At 37.0% G+C, this 22,037-nt stretch overlaps 1 protein-coding gene across 4 annotated transcripts in view; it reads left to right on the top strand.

Annotated features, from left to right (window-relative positions):
- Positions 1-22,037, top strand: part of CPED1 (cadherin like and PC-esterase domain containing 1) — a 281,302-nt gene that overhangs the window by 89,550 nt on the left and 169,715 nt on the right. For all 4 annotated transcript variants that reach the window (XM_047694126.1, XM_047694129.1, XM_047694127.1 and 1 more), the window contains 2 exons: positions 11,714-11,846; positions 13,495-13,663. In XM_047694126.1, coding sequence (XP_047550082.1) covers positions 11,714-11,846; positions 13,495-13,663 — 302 coding nt within the window. The remainder of the gene's footprint in view (positions 1-11,713; positions 11,847-13,494; positions 13,664-22,037) is intronic.

Raw genomic sequence — 22,037 nt, forward strand, 5'->3', positions numbered from 1 at the left:
GGGGCCTGATGTGAATGGAGTCACTAATGGCAGGGACCTAGTGAAAATGGCCCTTTTGAGAGAATGTTGAGCATTATATTGAGTTAAACAAACAAACAAACAGAAAAAACACTCCTTTGACAAAAATAGGGCTGAATTTTAAAGCCTTGAGTAGTAGTTCAGGTTTTTTAATTTTTTCTTTCTGTTTTGAGGAAAGGAGAGGTGGGTACAAAAATGACAGTTAAGGGGAAATTAGCCTTACTCAACACACAATGAAATTTCTGCCAAATTCTACTTTTATAACCCACATCTCTCACTGGGTAACATCCTCTAGCTCACTAAAACACCACCTGTACAACTTTTCTCCTAATTGGTTTCTATGTCCACTCTCCTCTATGAAATCATTTATATAAATTATAAAAAAAAATCTATTTCTTTCCATTACTCCAAACAATGTAACAAAGACATGGTTCCCACATAGTTATGTATCTTTCTTTTGTAGATTGGAAAGGACGAGGGGAATACCTGTACTCATAATTTTTTTCATAATTACCCAGTATTTTCCCCTTTTGACTTAAAGCTAGCTTGAATTTTTTTCCCCACTACTTAGCAATCAAGCTTTTTTTGTTTTATTGTAAGATTTTGTTTTTTTTTTCTAAAATTTATTTATTTGACAGAGATCACAAGCATGCAGAGAGGCAGGCAGAGAGAGAGAGAGAGGAGGAAGCAGGCTCCCCGCTGAGCAGAGAGCCCAATGCGGGGCTCGATCCCAGGACCCTGAGATTATGACCGGAGCCAAAGGCAGAGGCTTTAACCCACTGAGCCACCCAGGCGCCCCTGTAAGATTTTGTCTTTAAGTAATCTCTTCACCCAGCACGGGGCTTGAACCCACAACCCTGAGATCAAGAATCACATGCTCCACCAACTGAACCAGCCAGGCACCCCAACAAACCAAGTTTTTTTTTTTTTTTTTTTTTTTTAAAGATTTTATTTATTTATTTGTCATAGAGAGAGAAGCGAGAGTGAGCACAGGCAGACAGAGTGGCAGGCAGAGGCAGAGGGAGAAGCAGGCTCCCTGCCAAGCAAGGAGCCCGATGTGGGACTCGATCCCAGGACGCTGGGATCATGACCTGAGCCGAAGGCAGCTGCTTAACCAACTGAGCCACCCAGGCGTCCCACAAACCAAGTTTTTAAATTCAGTTTCCATTGAGTCAAACTAAAACTGAGAGTTGGATTGGTTAACTCATGACTTTGAACCCCTGACTGATGCCAGAGCTCACAAGATGTTTTAAAGCAACAACTAAACATTTTAAATTTATTGAAAATGACTAGATGTTATTGGGTGCCACACAGTCATTTCCCTAAGGCATTCAATATATTTGGTAAGAAAAAAAACAGGATACAAATGACTTGTTGTCCACCATCCACCTATTTTAAGGCATCCGAGTAGCAGTTTAGAAAGGGATGTTCAGTCTGGGATTGCTATTCAGGGACATACAGACAAGTGAGGTTAATTGAGATAAAATGCTGATGTCAGAACTAAGGCTGAGTTAGATTGTATTAAATCTGGGAAAAATAATTCAGATATGTATTTATATATAAATTAAATATGTATGTTATATAATTTATATACATAGACATGCATATATATATAATCTACATGCACATATATACCAAAAGAATCTTGGCAATACGAAAGATAAGAGATATATAAAGAAAATATGAACAATACCCTTGGGGCACCTGGGTGGCTCCTTTGGTTAAGTGTCCAACTCTTGATCTCAGCTCAAGTCTTGATCTCAGCTCAAGTCCTTCATTAGGATCTGTGCTGGGCATGGAGCCTACATTTAAAAAAGAAGAAAGAGAAGGAGGAGGGAGAGGGGAGAAGGAAGAGGGGAGAGGGGAAGGGAGAAGGGGGAAGGAAAAAGGAGAAGAAGAAAGAAGGAGAAGAAAGAAGAAGAATATCCTTGTAGAAAATAGTCGTTTGAATTTAATGTCCTGACCTAAGTTCTACAGGGAGAAGAGCTTAACGTCAGGGTTTAAAATCTATACAAGAATAGGAAAAGAAAAACTAGAAATTTTAACCACCTAATTAACATTTTTAAAGACAAGCAATTACTTAGCACTTCAGATATGAAGACCGCCCCCCCTTTAGGCTCAATTAATTGGTTAATTCTTTAGTCATTTACGGGATATAAAATAGATCAAATGTACCTGGCTAATGATCATCTTACCTAGCTAAGGTTGAAAACGGAGACACCTTTCAGAAACTCTTGTCAGGTTCTGCCTGGCTTCTGACTCTTGCCCTTTGTGTCCTCATCTATATTGGGAGTGGACTCTTGTATTATGATGCCGCTCAGCCAAGCCTGATCTCCACAGACTCCAATTATATCACTGGTCAGTTGGAGAGGGGAAAGAATTTGAGGATAAAATGGTTCCATAAAAGTATGTTTGCTCAGTGTCCTAACCAAAAATCTTTTCTGACATATTTCCATGTTACTGACCTATTTCTGGCATTTGGATCTCTGGCCCTCATTAAATTTCTCTTGGCAACTGGCTCTAGTCTCTCTGTATTCTATATTTTTGTCTCAATCCTGGAGTCAGATATTATGAAAATATAAATATTCTAAATATGTACTTGGTTCACATTTAATACATTTACTTATAAATATTATAGAAGTAGGGAAGCAGATCGAGACAATACCATGCACATTTTATTGTACCAAAAACATAGGGTAAAAATGGAAGGTTGAGTTGGTCTGTGAAGTTGCCATTGAAGGAAAAATAGGGTAATGCATGGTTTCATTTAAAATAGGGGCAATAACCCCCAGTGTTTGTGTCTTCCATTTAAATTAGGACTGACTTCAATATACTTAAAAAGAATTTAGAATCTCAAATTTGTAGTAAGTCATTAATTATTCTGATGTAAATTATATCAATAGCATTTCATGGTTTACTCCAGAAAATGTTCCTGAGAAAAAGTTTAATATTAATAAAGTGATTAACTTATTTTCACAAGGGGTGTGTTTAGACAGCTCTTCTATTATCTTATTTGTTGCACTCTATGTATTAATATTGCGTTGGAGGTTGTGTTTCAAATTGTTATTAATGATGCTCATTAATTTATACTGAATTATTCATCTTTGGTCTTGCTGAACTAGTCAAGCATTTTTTCCCTTTCTTTTTCCCTGGAATATTCATGCAGAAAAATATCAAAGCAAAATTAAGCTGCCATAAAGTAATAAAACAATCTTTCATGCTGTTTGGCCATTGCAGTGAAATCACAGAGGCAAGAAAATTGAAGTAGTAGTCTAGACATAGCTTTTATTACCAAGGAAAATGAACAGAACTCAAGGTTCTTATGTTGTCATGGTCAAAACATAGAGCAGTCCATGGGGAAAATTGTTTTTGTACAATTGCATGCCTTTGACACTTCCACTGAAAAAGAACAGAAAGGAGAACATTTATGGCTTGCATTTACTGAGTTACTCAACAAGCATTCGATTGATTGGTTAGTTGGTGAAAACTCTATACGGTGACTACTTCTTTCAAGCACATTGTTGTATCACTTGATCTGGTCATTTTTATGGCTCAGATGGGATCTCCATTTACATCAGGACATGGACTGCAACTGATTTCTTACAACACAAAATGGAAGTTATTCTTTTCCCCCCAAAACTACTATATTGATAGACTATGATATTTATATTTGTGGTTTGATGCACCCTTATTTGGCATCATAAGAAATATATTCTGGGAACTTATAGACAATAAACTATTGGTATCAAATCCACATAGGTAGTAATGTCAAATCTTAAAAAGAGAAATTTTGAGTTGCTTGGCTTAAGGTTAGAATTATGTGTTAATAATGACGCTTGCATAAAATGAAAGTGAAAAATATATTAATGAATTGATGTGTTTGGAGCACATAGATCCTCCAATTATACCATTTAAATTCAAGCGTAGGTCTGAAATAGTCTAGGGACTTTTGTCTATGGGTCATAAATTTGTTGACTAAGAGCTAGTTCTGTTGACCAAGAGTTGGTTGTGTTGGTGTTTGTGAAAAAGTATCTTCCTGAACAAAACAGAGAGGAATAGGTTTAAATAGTGCAAAACTGGGTCAGTCTGAGGCTTCCCCCAATCACAGAAACCTGGCCTTAACACAGAACTCCTTTAAGTACGTGAAACAGGAAATCAACAGCTTTGCTGGGTGACTGCAATGCTAACTTTGAGGAAAGTCACTAAAACCAGTGTGTTTTTACAAGCTACTTCAAATAAAATTGCTGTGTTTCATTTTGGTCTACACATCTGTGCTTATCACATATTTCCTGCTTTGTTCTTAAGTGACTAATGTCAAATGCCACATGTTTATGAATCGCATAAAAAGGATTTAATAGATTAGACTTTGATAGTCAGCAGTGTTGAGAAACACTTAATATTGAATAAATTCAAAAGAAATTTCAAACTTCACTTTGTGAAGTTTCTAGTTGTAAACAGATTTCCTAGGTTATAGAAAAGGATTATATTAAACTACTAGTAGTAGTAGCTATTTAACATTTTTTAGAAAGGGCTGTGCAAAGCCCTTTAAAGAAAATGTTATGTTTAATTCTGTCAGCATCTATATGATGTATGTTCTTATTATTACTGTTTAATTCTCATTTTCCAGATAAAGGCACTGAACTTAGAAAAATTAAGGAATTTGTTCATGGTCATACTTACGAATAGGAATCCACTAATAGACAAGAATTGGGATTTTTTAAAATAAATATTCTTTGGAATATTATTTGTAAAATATTATTGGGGGATAAAAGGTATCAGATAGCAACTATATTGGAACATCCTGGAGAAATCAGCACATGCATCTTTATTGGGTTCATCCATGTCTTCCCAAGGCATAGATTTAGCTTGCTTGGGGAAACAAAGGCAGCCTTGGTCCCCAAATCCATCTCTTAGATGATGTCCCTGTAAGGGAAACCTTCCTCCTGGCTGTCTACTGATGACCTTCTTTTCCATGGTTTTCTATGCTTGCTCTGGGTCCCAGGGGACTCTGCTGATATTAAACCTCTGGACCTTTGATAGTTCCTTTCAGGGCGTCCATCTCTGCTTCCTCCTGGAGCCTCCCCTGTGTTGTTGCAGGGTCCCAGTGGGGTCATAACACGTCATGTTACTCTAACAAATACCTCATTGAAGTGAACAGAGAAAAATGAATTCTTGTCCATGTTACGCTGATTTCCTAGGTCAAGAACAAAAGGTTATGCCATACAACTCCAGTAAAACTGCTTAGCAGTTGGCTTGCTCATTCTTTTCACTTCAGCCCCTTTTTCTATGGCCAGTGCACTTATCTCTAGTTATTTGGTTAAGAAGACATTAACATTTACTTATTAAGCAGAGATATGTGGACCTCCTATGTTAAGGGCCAGCCTATGTGTGTTTGGCACTAGATATGCAATGTAAAGAAAAAAACCCAGAATTCCCTACTTCATAGAGCTCCTGGTCCAGTAAACTAATTCCCTTTGAAGTACTTAACACTGAAAACAATCCCTCCTTTCTAACTGCAAATGAGTGATCAAGTTGGTGAACCAGAATGTGCCCAGTGGTTTGTTTGCTCCCCCATTTTGTACAGGGCTCAAAAAATGAAAGGGTCATTGATATTCCCCCAAATACTTTCTCACAGGGTGGGAGCTCAAAGGGAATCCAAATACAGTCTCTCCTACATGGTTTATTGGGCCTCAGATGAATAAAATGGCAACTGGTTGACCTTGTAGAGCTTTTGGAATTGCTGGAATATACATGAATTCACAGAGGGACCATATTCCAGCCCTGGTCTGGACTCTAGCCACTTATCTATTCCATTAGGTGATACACAACATATATTAAAAATTATAACTTTTCACCTGCAATCACAGGAATTTAGAATGATAAAGGACCTCAGAAATCTAGTTGTTTGTCCAGTAAATATTTGTTTAGTACCCACTGTGCTTGCTGCTGTCTTTTTCATGATAATGCAAAGAAGGAAACAGATTCAGAGGTGAGCCGTTTGTTCTTTTCTAGGAATTGACAGAACTTGGGCTATGCTTCTTTTGTTTTCCAAGCATCTACTAAATACTTATTGAATGGATTCAAGTTTGTCCCTCATAGTAGGGTTTTCCATGGAAACAGAAAATAAGATCTATCCATCTTTCTATTATTTATATATTCACTGAAAGAGAAGGAGAGAACGGGATTTATTGTTTAACATATTGGCTCTTGTGATTCTGGAGGTTGAGAAGTCCCACAATCTGCTATCTGCAAGATGGAGACTCAGGAAAGCTGGTGATGTAGAGAGCCAATGGTTAGATTCCAGTCCAGGTCTGAAGGCCTGAAAACCAAGTGTACTAAGGGCAGGAGAAGATTGATGTCACAGCTCAATTAATGAGTCAGAGAGAGAGCAAATTCAACCTTCCTCGGCCATTTTGTTCTGTTCAAGCACTCAACAGATTGGTGGATGCCCAGCCACATCTGGGAGAGCTATCTGCTTTACTCGTACCATCAGTTCAAATGCTGATCTCCTCTGAGCATACCCTCACAGACACACCCATAATGTTCAAGCAGCTATCTGGGTATCCCTTGGTCCAGTCAAGTTGACACATAAAATTAACCAGTGCACCCTTTTGTCATTCCTACCCATAGACATTCTAGCCACTGGAACCTTCTTTCACAGGTGGTATGTTTATATACTCCCTTGCTTCTCTCCAATAGGCATCACAGTGTAGTAAGAGAAAAGTTATGAATTGCTGATATTTGATTAATATTCAATCATATTTTACATAACAAAATGCAGTTTCATACAATTCATCTTAAGCCATGACCTACTGCCATGGACAAATGCTCTTATTAAAGATCAAAGCTAATTTTTCTTTCTTTTTTTTTTAAGATTTTATTTATTTGACAGACAGAGATCACAAGTAGGCAGAGAGGCAGGCAGAGAGAGAGAGGGGTAAGCAGGCTCCCCGCTGAGCAGGGAGCCCGATGCGGGGCTCGATCCCAGGATCCTGGGATCACGACCCGAGCCAAAGGCAGAGGCTTAACCCACTGAGCCACCCAGGTGCCCCTAATGTTTCTTTCTTATTCACTCTTCTCCTATGTGCATGCACATGCACTCACTCTCATACACACATATGATTCTTTCTCTGGGACATGTGGCTAGTAAGAAGAAAACTAGAGCAGAAGTTTATATTTTCCAGATGCACTGTTTGCCTCATTCTCTATTTGCTCCCTCACTCTAGATTCTTCCCCAGGAAGCTGTCCATCACACATTACATCAATGGGGCTCCCTTGTCCCCTAACTTTTGACAGGAGATCAGAGTTCAGAAAGAGAGAACTTTGGGGTATTTGTCCCCTACCTGCTTCCCTGCCAGACCCTGGCTTAGAAGTGCCTGTATTCTTCTACCTGTGGCCATAGCTCATGCTCAGCATCCTCTCTCAAAGCTATGCCCTTTGCTTGGTTCTATAATTGCCGCCCTCCTGGGCTTGGGGTGGCAAGATCTTCCCTTTCATCAGCCCTAGGAGCTTCACTACTTATTATTTTCCCTTATCGCTGCCTTCTTTAATAGTCCCCTTCTCTAAGTTTCTTGGTTAATAGTCTTCACTTACTTCTTTGACTCTGCCATCCATTCATTTTCTCCCAGGGCTCTGACTGTTTTTTCCTGGCTATGACTTTAGCTTGTGCATATATTAATTTACATTTGTTATACATATAAGTTTTGCGGGTTTGTTTGGATAGCTATACCTGTAGGCTAAGGACTAAGACTCGTAAATGTGTTGGGATAGAAAGAACAATTAATATATCCACAAATGGTACTTATTTTATAATTCTAATCTCAAAACTGATTGTTAATTATTAATTAAGACTTTTTATCTTCACGGGAAGTTTTTTTTTTTTTAATATTTATTTATTTGACAGAGAGACACAGCGAGAGAGGGAACACAAGCAGGGGGAGTGAGAGAGGGAGAAGCAGGCTTCCCACCAAGCCGGGAGCCCGATGTGGGGCTCGATCCCAGAACCCCGGGATCATGACCTGAGCCGAAGGCAGACGCTTAACGACTGAGCCACCCAGGTGCCCCACGGGAAGTTTTAAAATAAGAAAATCCTGGCTAACTATAGCTTTCTAATCTGAAATGCAAGACAATATTCAAACATTTATGAAATATAATTACATTTTCCAATATTACTTTCCTATTAATTATTAGCTCTGGGCAAAACATTAAATCAAATATAGCTTAAATTTGCCTGTTAATCTTTGCTAGTTTTCTAGTGTATAGTCTTTGCCTATAGTGTATATAATTATATGGCATATAGAAGGGAAAAAATAAAATATTTTTAATTGGGATATCATTTTGTTCTCCAAGTACATGTTTACTTAAACGCCCCATGCCACCCCCACCACCAAACTAGCTCATTGCTAGAACAAACTTTTACTGAGCAGTTGTTATGCACCAACATCATGTTCATTGATGTGGGACAATCAAGAGATAGTGGGAAATCATATTCTGGATTCTAGAAGACTCCTTGGCATTGTCACACACCCATTAGGCATTGGTTAGTAAGAATCAAAATAAAACCCAGGTCTTATGGTTCTGGTTGAATCTTTCTTTTCTTGAAACTGTACCATACTCAGTGGGTACTGACAGCATGCCTGGCCAACCAAATGTTAGAAGGCAGGAGAAAAGCAGTTTTCATGCATCTTTAAAAATTGTTCGTTTTTTTTCCTCTGGGTAAGTGTTAAAATTACAAGCTTCATAGCTCTTTAAAATAAGCTAAGAGTAGCCAATAAATAAAAACACATAGGTATTTCACATCTGTATCTGGTTACTCATTCAGTCCTCATACTGTGGAGTACAAAAGCACTAAGGACACATGCTAGGCCTTTTGTATTTAATTACTGTCTGAAAATAGTAAATATGTGTTAATGAATTACAAGGCCTTTTAAGACACTCATAGGCATATCATAGACACTCATCTCCCAGATTTCTCCCCAAAACAGAAGGAAGCTACTTTGGCATTGTTTATAGAAGACTTCTAGGTTCCTGTGTATGTTGGGTGGTCAAGGGAAAAGGGGAAAATGGAATACACACACACACACACACACATATACACAAAGGGTAAAAGTTACTTTAATCAATATTAAATTCCATTGTTCAACCACAGTTTCAGGGGCTGATGCGGAATGCTGATATATTCTTGACAATTCCTATACTGTACTCTTTGTGCTCTGTGTTTTAGGCTCTTCCCCTTGAACTAAGGCAAAAAAAAAAAAAAAGGTGACATAAAATTATTTATTCTTTGACATATTTGCTGGCTACTACTTCCTGAAAATCACTGAGGTATTACCTTGGTGGAACACTTAATAGGGGCAGCTTCTCCAAAGTCCGCTCTGCTCGGGCTTCAAATCAATGCTATGCTTCCTGGCAGTATGGATAAAAAGGAAATCAGAGTCAATTACACTGTTCTCGTATTATACAAAAGAAGGCCACAAATTAGCTCTTCTGGAGAGACAGAATCTTTCCTAGTAATAAATCCTAAAAAATGTCTACTTAGTGAAAAAAAGAGAATGCATTTTCTTACCGTGAATTTAAAGGATTATATAAACATTTCAACTCTTCTTAAGTTGTGATTCCCAAGAAAAGAAATTATCTTAATTGACTCTTCATTTGTCACATCCAGAAACAAGCAATTTGAGTATTTTTTTATTATGATGTATTAGAACTTCATTAATAAGGAAGACTTACAAGGAGGCCATCATTTTTTGAGAAAGATCACACTGTGCTAAATAATGAGATATGGGAATACATTGAACAGCTTGACTTCTGCTGACTTTTACTTAAGAGTGTGAAGTGTTTTAAATTAGACTATGTTAGTATTGATGAAACGTGCACAAGGGGGAAAAATAATTTAAAGGCTTTGTTCCATTTTGAGAGCGAGATAAATTGTATAATTTAAAAATAAATCACTGTGACCTGACAGCAAGGAAACAACAACTCTCATGTGCTGTTGGAGGCAGTGGAAATTGGGGCAACATTTTCGGAAGCCAGTTCAATAAAACCTATCAAATTTACAATGCATGTATTTGTTGATCTGGCAGTTACACATATAGACTAGACTTTGCCCCTAGATAAACTTGTGAAAGTACACCAAAATAGATTTAGAAGAGCATTCATTGTGCGGTATTTTTGAAATAAAAGAAAAATTTACAAATATAATCTGAATACCCGACAATAAGAGAATGTATATCATTGACATATTATTGACAATAAATCAAATGTATATCATTTAATGGCATGCCCTAAGCCATTAAAAAGTATAACGTAGTTCTATGTATGTGCAAATGGATAGGATTCCAGGATGGACTGGTAGGTAAATATGCCAGACATAGACCGTTATATTGCAATCCTCCCCCTTATCTGCAGGGAATGCGTTCCAGGAGCCCCAGGGGATGCTTGTAACTGCAGATAGTACCGAACCCTATATGCACTTTTTTTTTTACACATACACACCTAAGATAAAATTTATTTTATAAATTAGGCACAATAAGAGATTGATAACAATAATTAATAATAAAATAGAACAGTTATAAATGGACTGTAAGAAGGTTATTTGAATGCAGTCTCACTCTTTCGAAATATGTGAGTGTGTTGCATTCATCCTTCGTGTGATGATGTGAGAGGATACCACACCTGTATGATGAATGAAGGGGGATGACACAGGCACTGTGACATCGCGTTAGGCTGCTGCTGACCTTCTGATGGTACGTCAGGAGGATCATTTGCTTCTTGACTGGGGTTGACCATGGGTAACTGAAACTGAGGAAAGCAAAACAATCGATAAAGGGGACTACTGTGATGTCTCTTTTGGATAATTGAAAAATCAGAAATACCTGCATATATAAGTTGTATGGATATATTGATATATCAGTTTACATATTGAAGAACCACATGATGCATCTTACCCATTATGCACTGATGCAGATTTCAAAAGGGAATATGTAAACATTGGCTTTGGCAGAGAGAGGTCCCAGATAGGGGTGGATTGCTGGATGTTTCTTTTTTTTTTTTTTTTTCCCAATTTGATAACATTCTACACAATTTGAATTTTTTTAACCATGTACATTCAATACATTTTTAAAAAAATATCAGTGAGTGTTCTGAGAAAACCATTACTGTTGGTCTTCACTTTTATATACTTTAAAAAATATTAAATACTATTTTACAAAATAATAAAATACTTTTTTTGCGTTGACCAAGATCATGAGGCATGACAGACTCTCTGGCACATGAAGGACTGTGCTATTGTCAGGAAATCAACTCAAGTTGTCCATGTGATATTCTCATCACAAGCAAAAGTCAGGTCCTGCAACCATCTTCCCATCATAAGAGTGCATCTGTTATGTGTTCGGAGGATAGTTCTGCCTGGTGCAGGACAGTTGGAGACATCAGATCTACCTCCCTTTCTGAGCAGGAAGAGTTGAAATCCGTTACTACAATTGTTTTCCTAATCTGTTGTAAGAGAATGAACTGCAAAACAGAGGCCTCTCTGAACATGCGTTATGGAATGGATCTAACTTTGATTCAAAATGGAGAAACAACGGTTGCCTGGTTCCCATACACCCGGTAGCAGAACAGAGCAAACACTATTTTGGAGCAATTTCAAAAAGAATCAATAGAATGACTGGTTTTTGCTCTTTTGAATTTTTTTCAGAACTACGACTTCCGGTGAGCCCTTCTGTATGTCTGGATCAGAACGTGCAGTTAAAGCTGAGTACTTCGAGTCACCTTTTAAAAACAGTGAAGCCACATATGTGGAAACCATGGGATTGGCGACGTGAACAGCTGTAAGCTAATCATTTTGAACTGTTATATCCAGCATGCATTCTTGGAAACAGCTGACAAGAAAAAACCCCTGAAGATGTCTAGGGGGTATTACATGTTTGAATTATGAGGTTCTGTTACATAAAATTTTATCTCTCTCTCTTTTTTTTAAATTTTTTTTTTTTTTTAGTGTTCCAAAATTCATTGTTTATGCATCACACCCAGGGCTGCATGCCATACGTGCCCTCCTTAATACCCACCACCAGGCTCATGCCACCCCCCCAAAACCCTCAGTTTGTCTCTCAGATTCCACAGTCTCTCATCTATCACTTCTTAATAAAGAACGCCATCATTGATTTTTTTCTAGAGTAATTCAAACCTCTCTTGCCGTAGAATAAACATTTGGGTAAATAAGACTCTTATCTAGGAAGTTACATTAATGGAAATTGAATTAGAAACCTTGACAATGTGAAACTATAAAATTTTAACTTCCATTTTATATTCAAATGACATTGCCCTAGTCTACGAGTATGGCCAAATGAATTTTTTCCAGTTATATATATATATATATTTTTTTTTTTTTGACAATGTGAAACTATAAAATTTTAACTTCCATTTTATACTCAAATGACATTGTCCTAGTCTATGAGTATGGCCAAATGAATTTTTTTCCAGATATCTAATCTATATCTATATCTACCTATATAGATATAGATATAGATATAGATTTTATGGTTCCTAGGATCTAAGAAGACACCTGCAGTACCAAAATATTTAAGTTCCCTCCAAGGAAATGAATTTGTAATGTAGATAAATTACAGTGAAAAATGAAAAGTTTTTCATATCTTATCCAAGAAACAAAATAGTTTACTTCATCTAATTTTATAATTATCTGGTAGATGTCTACCGTTAGTAGTATTTATTGAAGAATCATATGCATCTCCTGCTTACCTAGACTTCAAAAGTTGAAATAGAACAATCTTTTCATTGGTCAAACATAGATATTTGAAATAGAAATACTGTGTACAAAGCAAATAACTAGATATTTTGGAATCTTTTATGATGAAAGTATACTTGTTTCACCACAAAATATTAATGTTAATTTTCCTTTGTAACCTGAAGTATTATCTTCACACTTTATTCTTTAAATGAACCCATAATTATCCATGGTGACAGTTATTGGGTAGAATCAGACTAGCTGGGAATGTATTTTGGCATATTTTTGGTGACCTCTCCGCTCTTGGAAAGTATATCTTTTCTTGTCAAGGAGAAGATAGAGCAAAGGCAGGCCAGGGCAGGACAGGAAAATGTCTTCACTATTCCTTAAACTGTAATTTGTATCACTTTTGTTGTAATGGTACATACATGACCCATTTATGTTTTTTAAACCTTTAAACCTCACTTTATGTACTATTTTCCCATCTTTCTTTCTCTTAAAAATTTTTAATTAAGTCTACCAGAGTGGAGAACTCTTATCAATTTGATCCCCTCTTTCAGTACTTATATATCCCCTGGTAGTGATGCTAATAAGCAGTGGAATTGTTTAAGGAAACCCACACATTGAAGGCTACAGCCCAACAAAGGACACATGAATGTACAACGCTTCGAGGTAATTTGCAGGTGATGTACCCTAAGTTATGGAGCATTAACTATGCTGGTTCATTTTTTTAGGAATCAAACGACAGTCCTTGCTCCACATGAAACAGTCTTCCGAGCTGAGGAAATATCTGTGATTCTTAAAGCGTATGTGTTGGTGACGTCCTTAACACCTTTGCGTGCATTCATTCATTCAACTGGCACAGTTTGGAATCCACCAAAGAAAAAACGCTTCACTGTCAAGGTAAAATTTCTGTCAAAGCTGTCATTTCACTCAAAGTATACTGATGATAAGTAAAGTGAGTTGAGCTGCCTTTCTCTGACCTTTATGATTATCAAATCCTGTTGAACAAAGATTGCCTCATTTTATTGCGGCAAGTTGAGGTTTTCATTTAATAGGTGCAGGTTCAAAAAGGAACTGGAAACAGCTTAATTCACGAGAGAACACAAAAGCCACAGCTTGTTTTCTCAATTCATCATTTTACTCCAATTCTTTGACCCATTTCAAAGCTAATCCTCAATTGTGTTCTGTTTTCCTGACCTTCCTCTCATTCAAGAAAAATACAGTCATTACAACAAATGAAAATAAAATTTTTCCCTTTTGTTTTCTCTTCATTCTTAGGAAGCAAAATGCCTATTTCATTACAGTAATCAATATGGAATATTTGCTGAGTGAAAAACAAAGCTCTTAAGTGTTCCTAAGCTAGAAAGCCCTGACATAAAGCATGAGAATGTTTTCTGGGAAGAACTTACTAACAACCACAAAAGATTTAAGTGTAAAAGGTAACTCAGGTTACCTCCATTGAAAATAAGTCTAGGAACAACACTTTGGGTAAATTTTAAGAAGTTTCCAATTCTTTTTTTTTTTTAAGATTTTATTTATTTATATGACAGAACAAGAAAGAGAGCACAAGTAGGGGAAGGGGTGGAGGGAGAGGGAGGTAGAAGAGCAGGAAGCCGGAAGTGGGGCTCCATCCCAGCACCCGGAGGTCATGACCTGATCTGAAGGCAGACGCTTACATGACTGAGCCACCTAGGCGCCCCAAGAAGTTTCCAATTTTAGAGAAATAATTGTTCAGAGGACAGGTAAGAGGAAATAGGAAGAAACTAAAAGAACACACAAGTATCTTAACTTGTATGTTCTTTCAGTTTCTTCCCGTTTTCTCATATCCATTCTCTGAACAATTATTTCTCTAAAATAAAAAATTTCTTCGAAGAGCAAACACTACATGATCTTACTTATAGGAGAATCCAAAATTGTCAAGCTCACAGAAGCAAAGAATAGAATGGTAGTTATCAGGGGCTGGGGGAGGGGGGAGTGAGAAGTGGTTGTTCAATTGGTACAAAGTTTCACTAATGCAAGATGAGTATGCTCTAGAGTTTTATGGACAGCAGAGTGCCTACAGTTAATAATACTAAGATTTTCTAAGAGAAGAGAACTTATGTTAAATGCCCATATCACTAAATAATACATACATACATACATACATACATACATAGGAGGTAAAATTTGGAAGGAATAGTTGTGATTATGGCTTGATTATGGCAATGGTTTCATACGTGTATTTATCTCCAAACTCATCAAATTGTATGTATTAAATAGGTACAACTTCTTGTATTTTAATCATAATAAAGCAGTTTAAGAAAAATAATGTAAAAGTGCCTTTTATAGTTTCAAGAGATTCAGAAGTGACTGAACCTGATGTTTTCCAGAATGTATCTACATTGTATATAAACTACATTGTACGTTCTGGAAAATCTTCCAGTGATGAAAAATCCTTAAATGGCCCGTTAGATATTGTTGATTTAAAAAAAGATCAGCATGAGAAAAGATACAAGTGCCATAATCCTTAGTATAATAAATGGCTGACATTTTAAGGAAATACCATTGATGACTTTAGTCTTAAGGGCACTTTATTTTAAGGACAGTCATCTTAACTATATCAACCTAGGTGGTTTTTAGTTAATTATGAAAAAGCGGAATCAAATTTGGTTTGTCTTTCATGTTATCTCCCACTAGTTTTTACAGTGGTTGTTTATATTTCCCTAAGTACCTTTCATTATTTTCAAATTTCCCTTTCCATTAGGTTGAATTATATGAAACTGCTGATATTTGGTCATTTTTGGTCTACAAAAAAATTGCAATTTCATACAATGCAACCTAATATTTGGAACTCAGGTACAGAGAGAAAAAACGAATCATATTCCTCCATTCATGTCACATTCAGGCACTCAACAAATATTTACTCCACACAGTCCAAAACCCCTGTTCTTATAGAATTACACTAGCAGTCTGTGCAAGACTCCTACATCGATCTATGCAATCCATTTTACCCCCTTTCCCCATTCAATTCCCTTGCTCCTCAAAAGACCACCATTATAATGATTTAATGTGTAGAATTTAGTTTAGATGATTGTAAAATATGCAATTTTGTTTTGTTATGCATATATATGCTTTTAATTCATGTAAATTGTATTAGAGACTTTTTTCTTTTACCTTTTTTAAGTGCAGCACTACATATTTTCCAGAAGGAAACATTTACGTTACCTGTACACCTTCTATGTTACTTTTCACTGATGGACAGTATTCCATGCCATTATTCTGTTACAGTTTACCTACCCACGCCTCCAGTGATAGACAGCTTGATTGTTCCAATTCTTGGCTAAACCAAATAGTGCTTCAAATGTACAAAGTCTTATAAATGACTCTTTATGAACCAGCATATGATTTTTCCAGAGAATATATGCCTATCATGGCACTCGCTAGGTCATAAGACATGGGTTCATTTGATAGAATTAAATAATCCCAGCTCACCCTCCAGAAGGCCTTTATCAGTTTCTGTGCCATGATCAGTTTCTCCATATCCCCACAACCTGCCCAACACTTGACCTTTCCAGTTTGCAACAGGTGTCAAGTGACATTTTACTCTTGCATATTTGTCATCTATCTGTTAACTTTGTCCATAGTGTCCTTTGTTGGTCAAGAATCTTCAATTGACTATTGAAATTAATGTTTCCTTATAATGCCTGCTTTGGAGATTTAGTTCTCGAAATTGTTTCTTATCTCTAAGCCCTGGGATAGGCTTCTCCACTTTCTTCTATTATTTTTTTTTTTCTGGACATAAAAATATTTTATTCAACTAGATGAAGTATTTTATTCAACTTGATCCAGATTTCTTTTTCTATATAATCAATTCTCATGGCTAAAAACTCATCATTTCCTATGAATCTAATGTCACCTTTATTGTATAAGTTCCCATTTGTATATGAGGCTGCTTCTGAGCTCTCTGTTTTGTTCCAGTTGGCCCACTTGTTTTTCTTATTTTGGCAGTGTACATATATCTTAGTACCTGGCAGGGAGGTTCCTTCTTTCTACCTTTTCAAAATTTAATTAGCTGTGTTGTAGATATTTATTTCCTCATACATATTTTAGGATATCAAGTATATATTTTAAAATCCTTCAGTAATTTCAATATATAATTACATTGAATTTGTAGTTTAATTTTTGAAGAATTGAATGTTCATAATATTAAATCTATTTATTTATTCAAATCATTTTTTTCCTTTATTAGAGTTTAAAATGCTTTCTCCACAAAGATCTTATATGTTCTCACTTATGTTTATTTCTAGATTCCTTAGAATATTAACTGATATACTTTTTGTAATTATATTGTCTATTCCGTTCTTATTAGGATAGAGATATACTATATTTGAAGTTAAATTTGTATTTGGTAAATTTGTTCCAATAATTTTACCTTTAAATCCACTGAGTTTGGGTTTTCAAGGCAGGTGATTATTTTATCTGCAAATAAGGTCATGTTAATCTCCTTTTTAATTCTTTCCTTCCTTCCTTCCTTCCTCCCTCCCTCCCTCCCTCCCTTCCACCCTCCCTCCTTCCTCCCTCCCTGTTCCTGTGTTGTTCTTTCTTTCTTTTCTTTTCTTTCTTATCTTTCTCTTTCTTCCTCCCTCCGTCCCTCCCACCTTCCCTCCCTCCCTTCCTTTCTTTCTTTTTTCTTTCTTTCTTATCTTTTCCTTCCTCCCTTCATTCCTTCCTTTCTTCCTTCTTTCCTTCCTTCCTTCCTTTACTAATTTTGGTCAGAATCTCCTGTACTAGTTCTAAAGGTAGAAATGAAAGGTAAATATTCTCAAATTGTTCTTCATCTTGAAAGGAATGCATCTCATGTTTCTCTATTAAGTATAATGCTTGTTGTGGGTTTTTGGTTTTTAATCTTTACAATTCCTGTCCAAGTAGTGAGACTATAACTAGCCAAACTGTATCTATCATCCTGTTACAATGATTGCAACATATTGGTAATTTTGTTTCCTCTGCATCATCTCCCTTCTCTTTCCAGACAACAGTTTATTTTGAAACAAATCCCAGACATCATATGATTTCATTTGTAAACCTTTTTAGAGTATCACTCTGAGAGAGATGGATTTATAAACTTTACTAACTTAAATAAGTTCCCTTTAATTTTTAGTTAGCTAGAAGTCTTTGCCATAAAAACTTTTGAAATGAATAAAATCTTTAACTTCACAATTTGAACTTTACAAATGTTTTTTTCTGCATTAATAAAATTATATCACTTTTTTCCTCCTCAAGTTTATTTTTGTGGTATATGACATTGCTAGATTTTCTTTTCAGAGAACCCCCTTGCATCACTGAGATAAAACCTATGTGATTATTTGGGGCTATTTTTTAATACTCTCTTGGATTTGTTTAGTTATGGTTTTTATGTCTATGTTTTTAAATGATATGGAACTATAATTGTATTTTCTTACACTTATCTGGTTTTTAGAGTTGAGATTACTGGATAAAATAGGACTGGATAACATTCACTCCTTTTCAGTTTTCTGGAACAACTTGTGTAAGCCAGGAATTACTTCTCCTAGTTGTTTATAGTCTCCTCCTGGACCTGTTTCTCTTCTTCATGGGTGTTTCCAATTTGGGCCTGAAGTCTTTTACATTTTATTTCTGGGAAATTTGTTTTCATTACTTTTGAGACATTTTGCTCACTGTTTTTTCTTTCTTTCTTCTGTTGTCCAGATTTTGACCCCTTCATTTCATGGGCTGATACCCCTTAAGACGTATGCACATTTTTACTTAGATTTATTAATTTCTTATTTTATATCCTCTTGCTTCTTTTTGGTGATTTCTCTTTTCACAGTTCATTTTGATACTGTCTTCCATTATTTCCTTGAATATATATGTCTTAAAGATTTTATTTGTTTATTTGAGAGAGAGCAAAAAAGAGCATGGGGGAGGGTGCAGGTGGAGTGCAGAAGGAGGGGGAGAAGCTGGAAGCAGGATGTGGAGCTTGATCCCAGGACTCTGGGATCATAACCTGAGCCAAAGACAGATGCTTAACTGACTGTGCCACCCAGGAGTACCTTCCTTTAGTATATTCATCACGCTTTTTAAAAGTTCCTAGTGCATTAGTTTTAGAGATAAGTGTGTGATCCATTGTACCATGGTGCCCCAAGTCCTTTATTTCAAGTAGCATCATATAAGTCTTTTACTTTGTTGCCTTACTTTTACTTTGTTTGCCTCCTGCTGGAGGTAGCTGTATTTTCATGTGTCCCTGTTTTGTTCTTTGAGCTTAAGTTCTCCTGCAGATACGATTTATTCCAGCCTGTATGCTCTTGGCAGAAGGCCAGTCCTGCAGGTGTATCTGAGGAGATGGCAAAGAGGAGTTCCAAACATCCGAAACCCATTTTCAATCATTGCCCCCTGTAGCCCCTCTAGCAGTGGTTTCTCTGGTCAGAATTTCACTCCCTAAACTCTGTGGAAGTAAAGCCTTGAGAGGAGGAACTTCTCTCCATTATAGTCCATCAAACTTGAGGTTTGAGAGGGAGTGGGGGGAAGAGTGGACGTCAGATGTGATATAATCCCACCCCTCCTCATCCAGTCTTCACCTGAGCAGGACATTATCTGATCCCCTCCCCCCAAATTAAGCAAGCTGATTCCTGGGGTGGACTTTATTACACCCTGAATAGGAATGGAGAAAACAGTGATTGTCCTTAGGGGATCAGGGGATACAGGAGATGCGGGGATGCAGGAGGAAAACAAGACCAATTTCCTCCATCCTGTCCACTCAGAGGAGCCCCTGGTACTCACCCTCCCCATATTCCAGTGGTCCTGTCCCTTACCACCATCACTGGCCAGATGGGTTCAAAACAGCTTTCACAAATCCCCTTCACACAGGTTTTTATTTTTTATTCTTTTGAAGCTCCCTGCCCCCATTTTTTGTTTTTGTTTTTTTTTTTTAAAGCATCACTTCCCTTAAGCCTATTAGAAATGACCAGTAGAGGGGCACCTGGGTGGCTTCAAGAAGCCTCTGCCTTCAGCTCAGGTCATGATCCCAGGGACCTGGGATCGGCCGCATGGGGCTCTCTGCTCAGCAGGGAGCCTGCTTCCCTTCTCTCTGCCTGCCTCTCTGCCTACTTGTGATCTCTGTCTGTCAAATGAATAAATAAAATCTTTAAAAAAAAAAAGAAGAAGAAAGAAATGACCAGTAGAAATGAAACCCTTCCTTTTTTTGTGATACTTTTTATGTACAGTAGACCCCCTTATCTGCACGTTAGCTTTCTGCAGTTTGAGTTCATCCCACGCCCCTACCCTGCCCCCAAAGGCTTCTGGAAGCAGATGATCATCCTTCTGATGAATCAGCAGAAGGTCAATAGTAGCCCTAATGCTACATCACAGCGCCTGCGTTACCCGCTTCACTTCCTCCCTCACATAAGTACTTTATCTCCTCTCATCACAGAAGAAGGGTGAGTACAGCACAATAAGCTATTTCAAGAGGGACAGAAACCACATTCATGTAACTTTTATTACAGCCAGTTGTTACAATTGTTTTTTTTGTTTTAAAGATTTTATTTATTTATTTGACAAAGATCACAAGTAGGCAGAGAGGCAGGCAAAGAGAGAGAGAGGAGAAGCAGACTCCCTGCCGAGTAGGGAGCCCAATGTGGGGCTCGATCCCAGCACCCTGAGATCATGACCTGAGCCGAAGGCAGAGGCTTTAACCCGCTGAGCCACCCAGGTGCCCCCAGTTGTTCTGTTTTATCATTAGTTATTGTTGTTCATCTCTCACTGTGCCTAATTTATAAAATAAACTTAATGTCAGGTGCGTATGTGTGAGAAAAAATGTAGTACGTCTAAGATCGGGTACTCTCCGTAGTTTCAGGCATCCACTGGGGGTCTTGGTCATATCTGCCCTGTGGATAACAGGAGACTTCTGTATTTCCTGAAGATCAAGCGTGAGACAAGAAAGCTCTTTGTGATTTGGTTTTCTTTGGGTTTTCATGCTTTATTCACTATTTTGTTCCTTATTCATATCCTCAATGCGTTTGCAGGACAGAGGCAAGCTGTAGGTATAGCACTGGAAAGCGTGCAGTCCTTGTCATTTTCATCCTCTCCTTGGGGTTTTTCTTTTCAAGATCTTGCCTGGTTGTTCTGGACAATACAGTTATCTGCTCTCAAAGGGAAGTAGTGCAACTTCCTGGGTTAATGTGCCAGAGAGCAATTATTTCTTACGAGGTCAAGGTTATACTTGATGCTACAGAGAGATTTCTGAAAACAAGAGAGTATCTATTTACCCTTCAAGTGGAGTACTTATTGCTTCAGCTGAAACAAATGGATTATACTTAACCGTTAAATCATTTGACCATCTTCCAAGATACTGCTTTCTCCTGATATTTTAGATGTGAAAAATACATGGAAATGGTTCTTAGTGCTAATGTGGAAGACAGGACCAAGATCCACTTTAAGGACTATGTGATATCAAAGTTTTATTAAACACTGTTTTTAAATTCCACAAAACAGTGTGTGTGTGTATGGAGTTCTCAACTCAAAGGCCAGATGACTTAGTTAAATCAGTAGTGATTTATGCACTGTGCAGTGAGGCAAACCCACTAAACTGGTTATCAGTGGCCATTTATAGAATATTCTGGCAGCTAAAGGAGGTATGAAAGTAATAACAGATAGAGCTAGGAGCTCATTTATTTCCAATTAAGTTTGCTGCTGAGATACTTTCTCTACCAAAGCTTTGGAGAGAGTTGAAAAATATCAAGAAATGCAAATTTGAGAAATAATGGCAAGTAGATGCGTTGTAAACTAAATTTTTCTAAACTCTCCTTCTATACAATAAAAATAATTTCGAATTTAAGTATTAGGTGTTTTCAAAGGTTGTTCAAATTTAAAAGTGGAGGGAAGATAGAAGGGAAAGAAAATTAATAGCACATGTAACACTTGCTTACTATATCCTTTGATTCAATTTTAAATAACCATTTCTTGGTGAGTTTAATAAACCCAATTTTAAGTGATATTTTATTCAAAAAATTCTTCCCTTGAAAAGCTTTCAATTCGGTTATAAAACACTCCAGTTTTATCTAGGAATTCAAGAGTGGAATCTCTCGCACAACCATCGTAACTGTAGCTTTCAGTCAAATGCGTCCATGGCTGTCTTTATACACAGGTCTTATAGATTAACTGAAAGAAATGTCATAAATTTAAATTTGTCCCCTACAGTAAAAAGTCACAATTTATTCCTTTAGGCATCCTAGTTATCCAGCCGAGAGGAGAACTCTCATATCTGTAACTTCTTTATGACGTC

Source organism: Lutra lutra, chromosome 11 (genome assembly GCF_902655055.1).
Source record: "Lutra lutra chromosome 11, mLutLut1.2, whole genome shotgun sequence".
In the NCBI taxonomy this organism is placed as follows: Eukaryota; Metazoa; Chordata; class Mammalia; order Carnivora; family Mustelidae; genus Lutra; species Lutra lutra.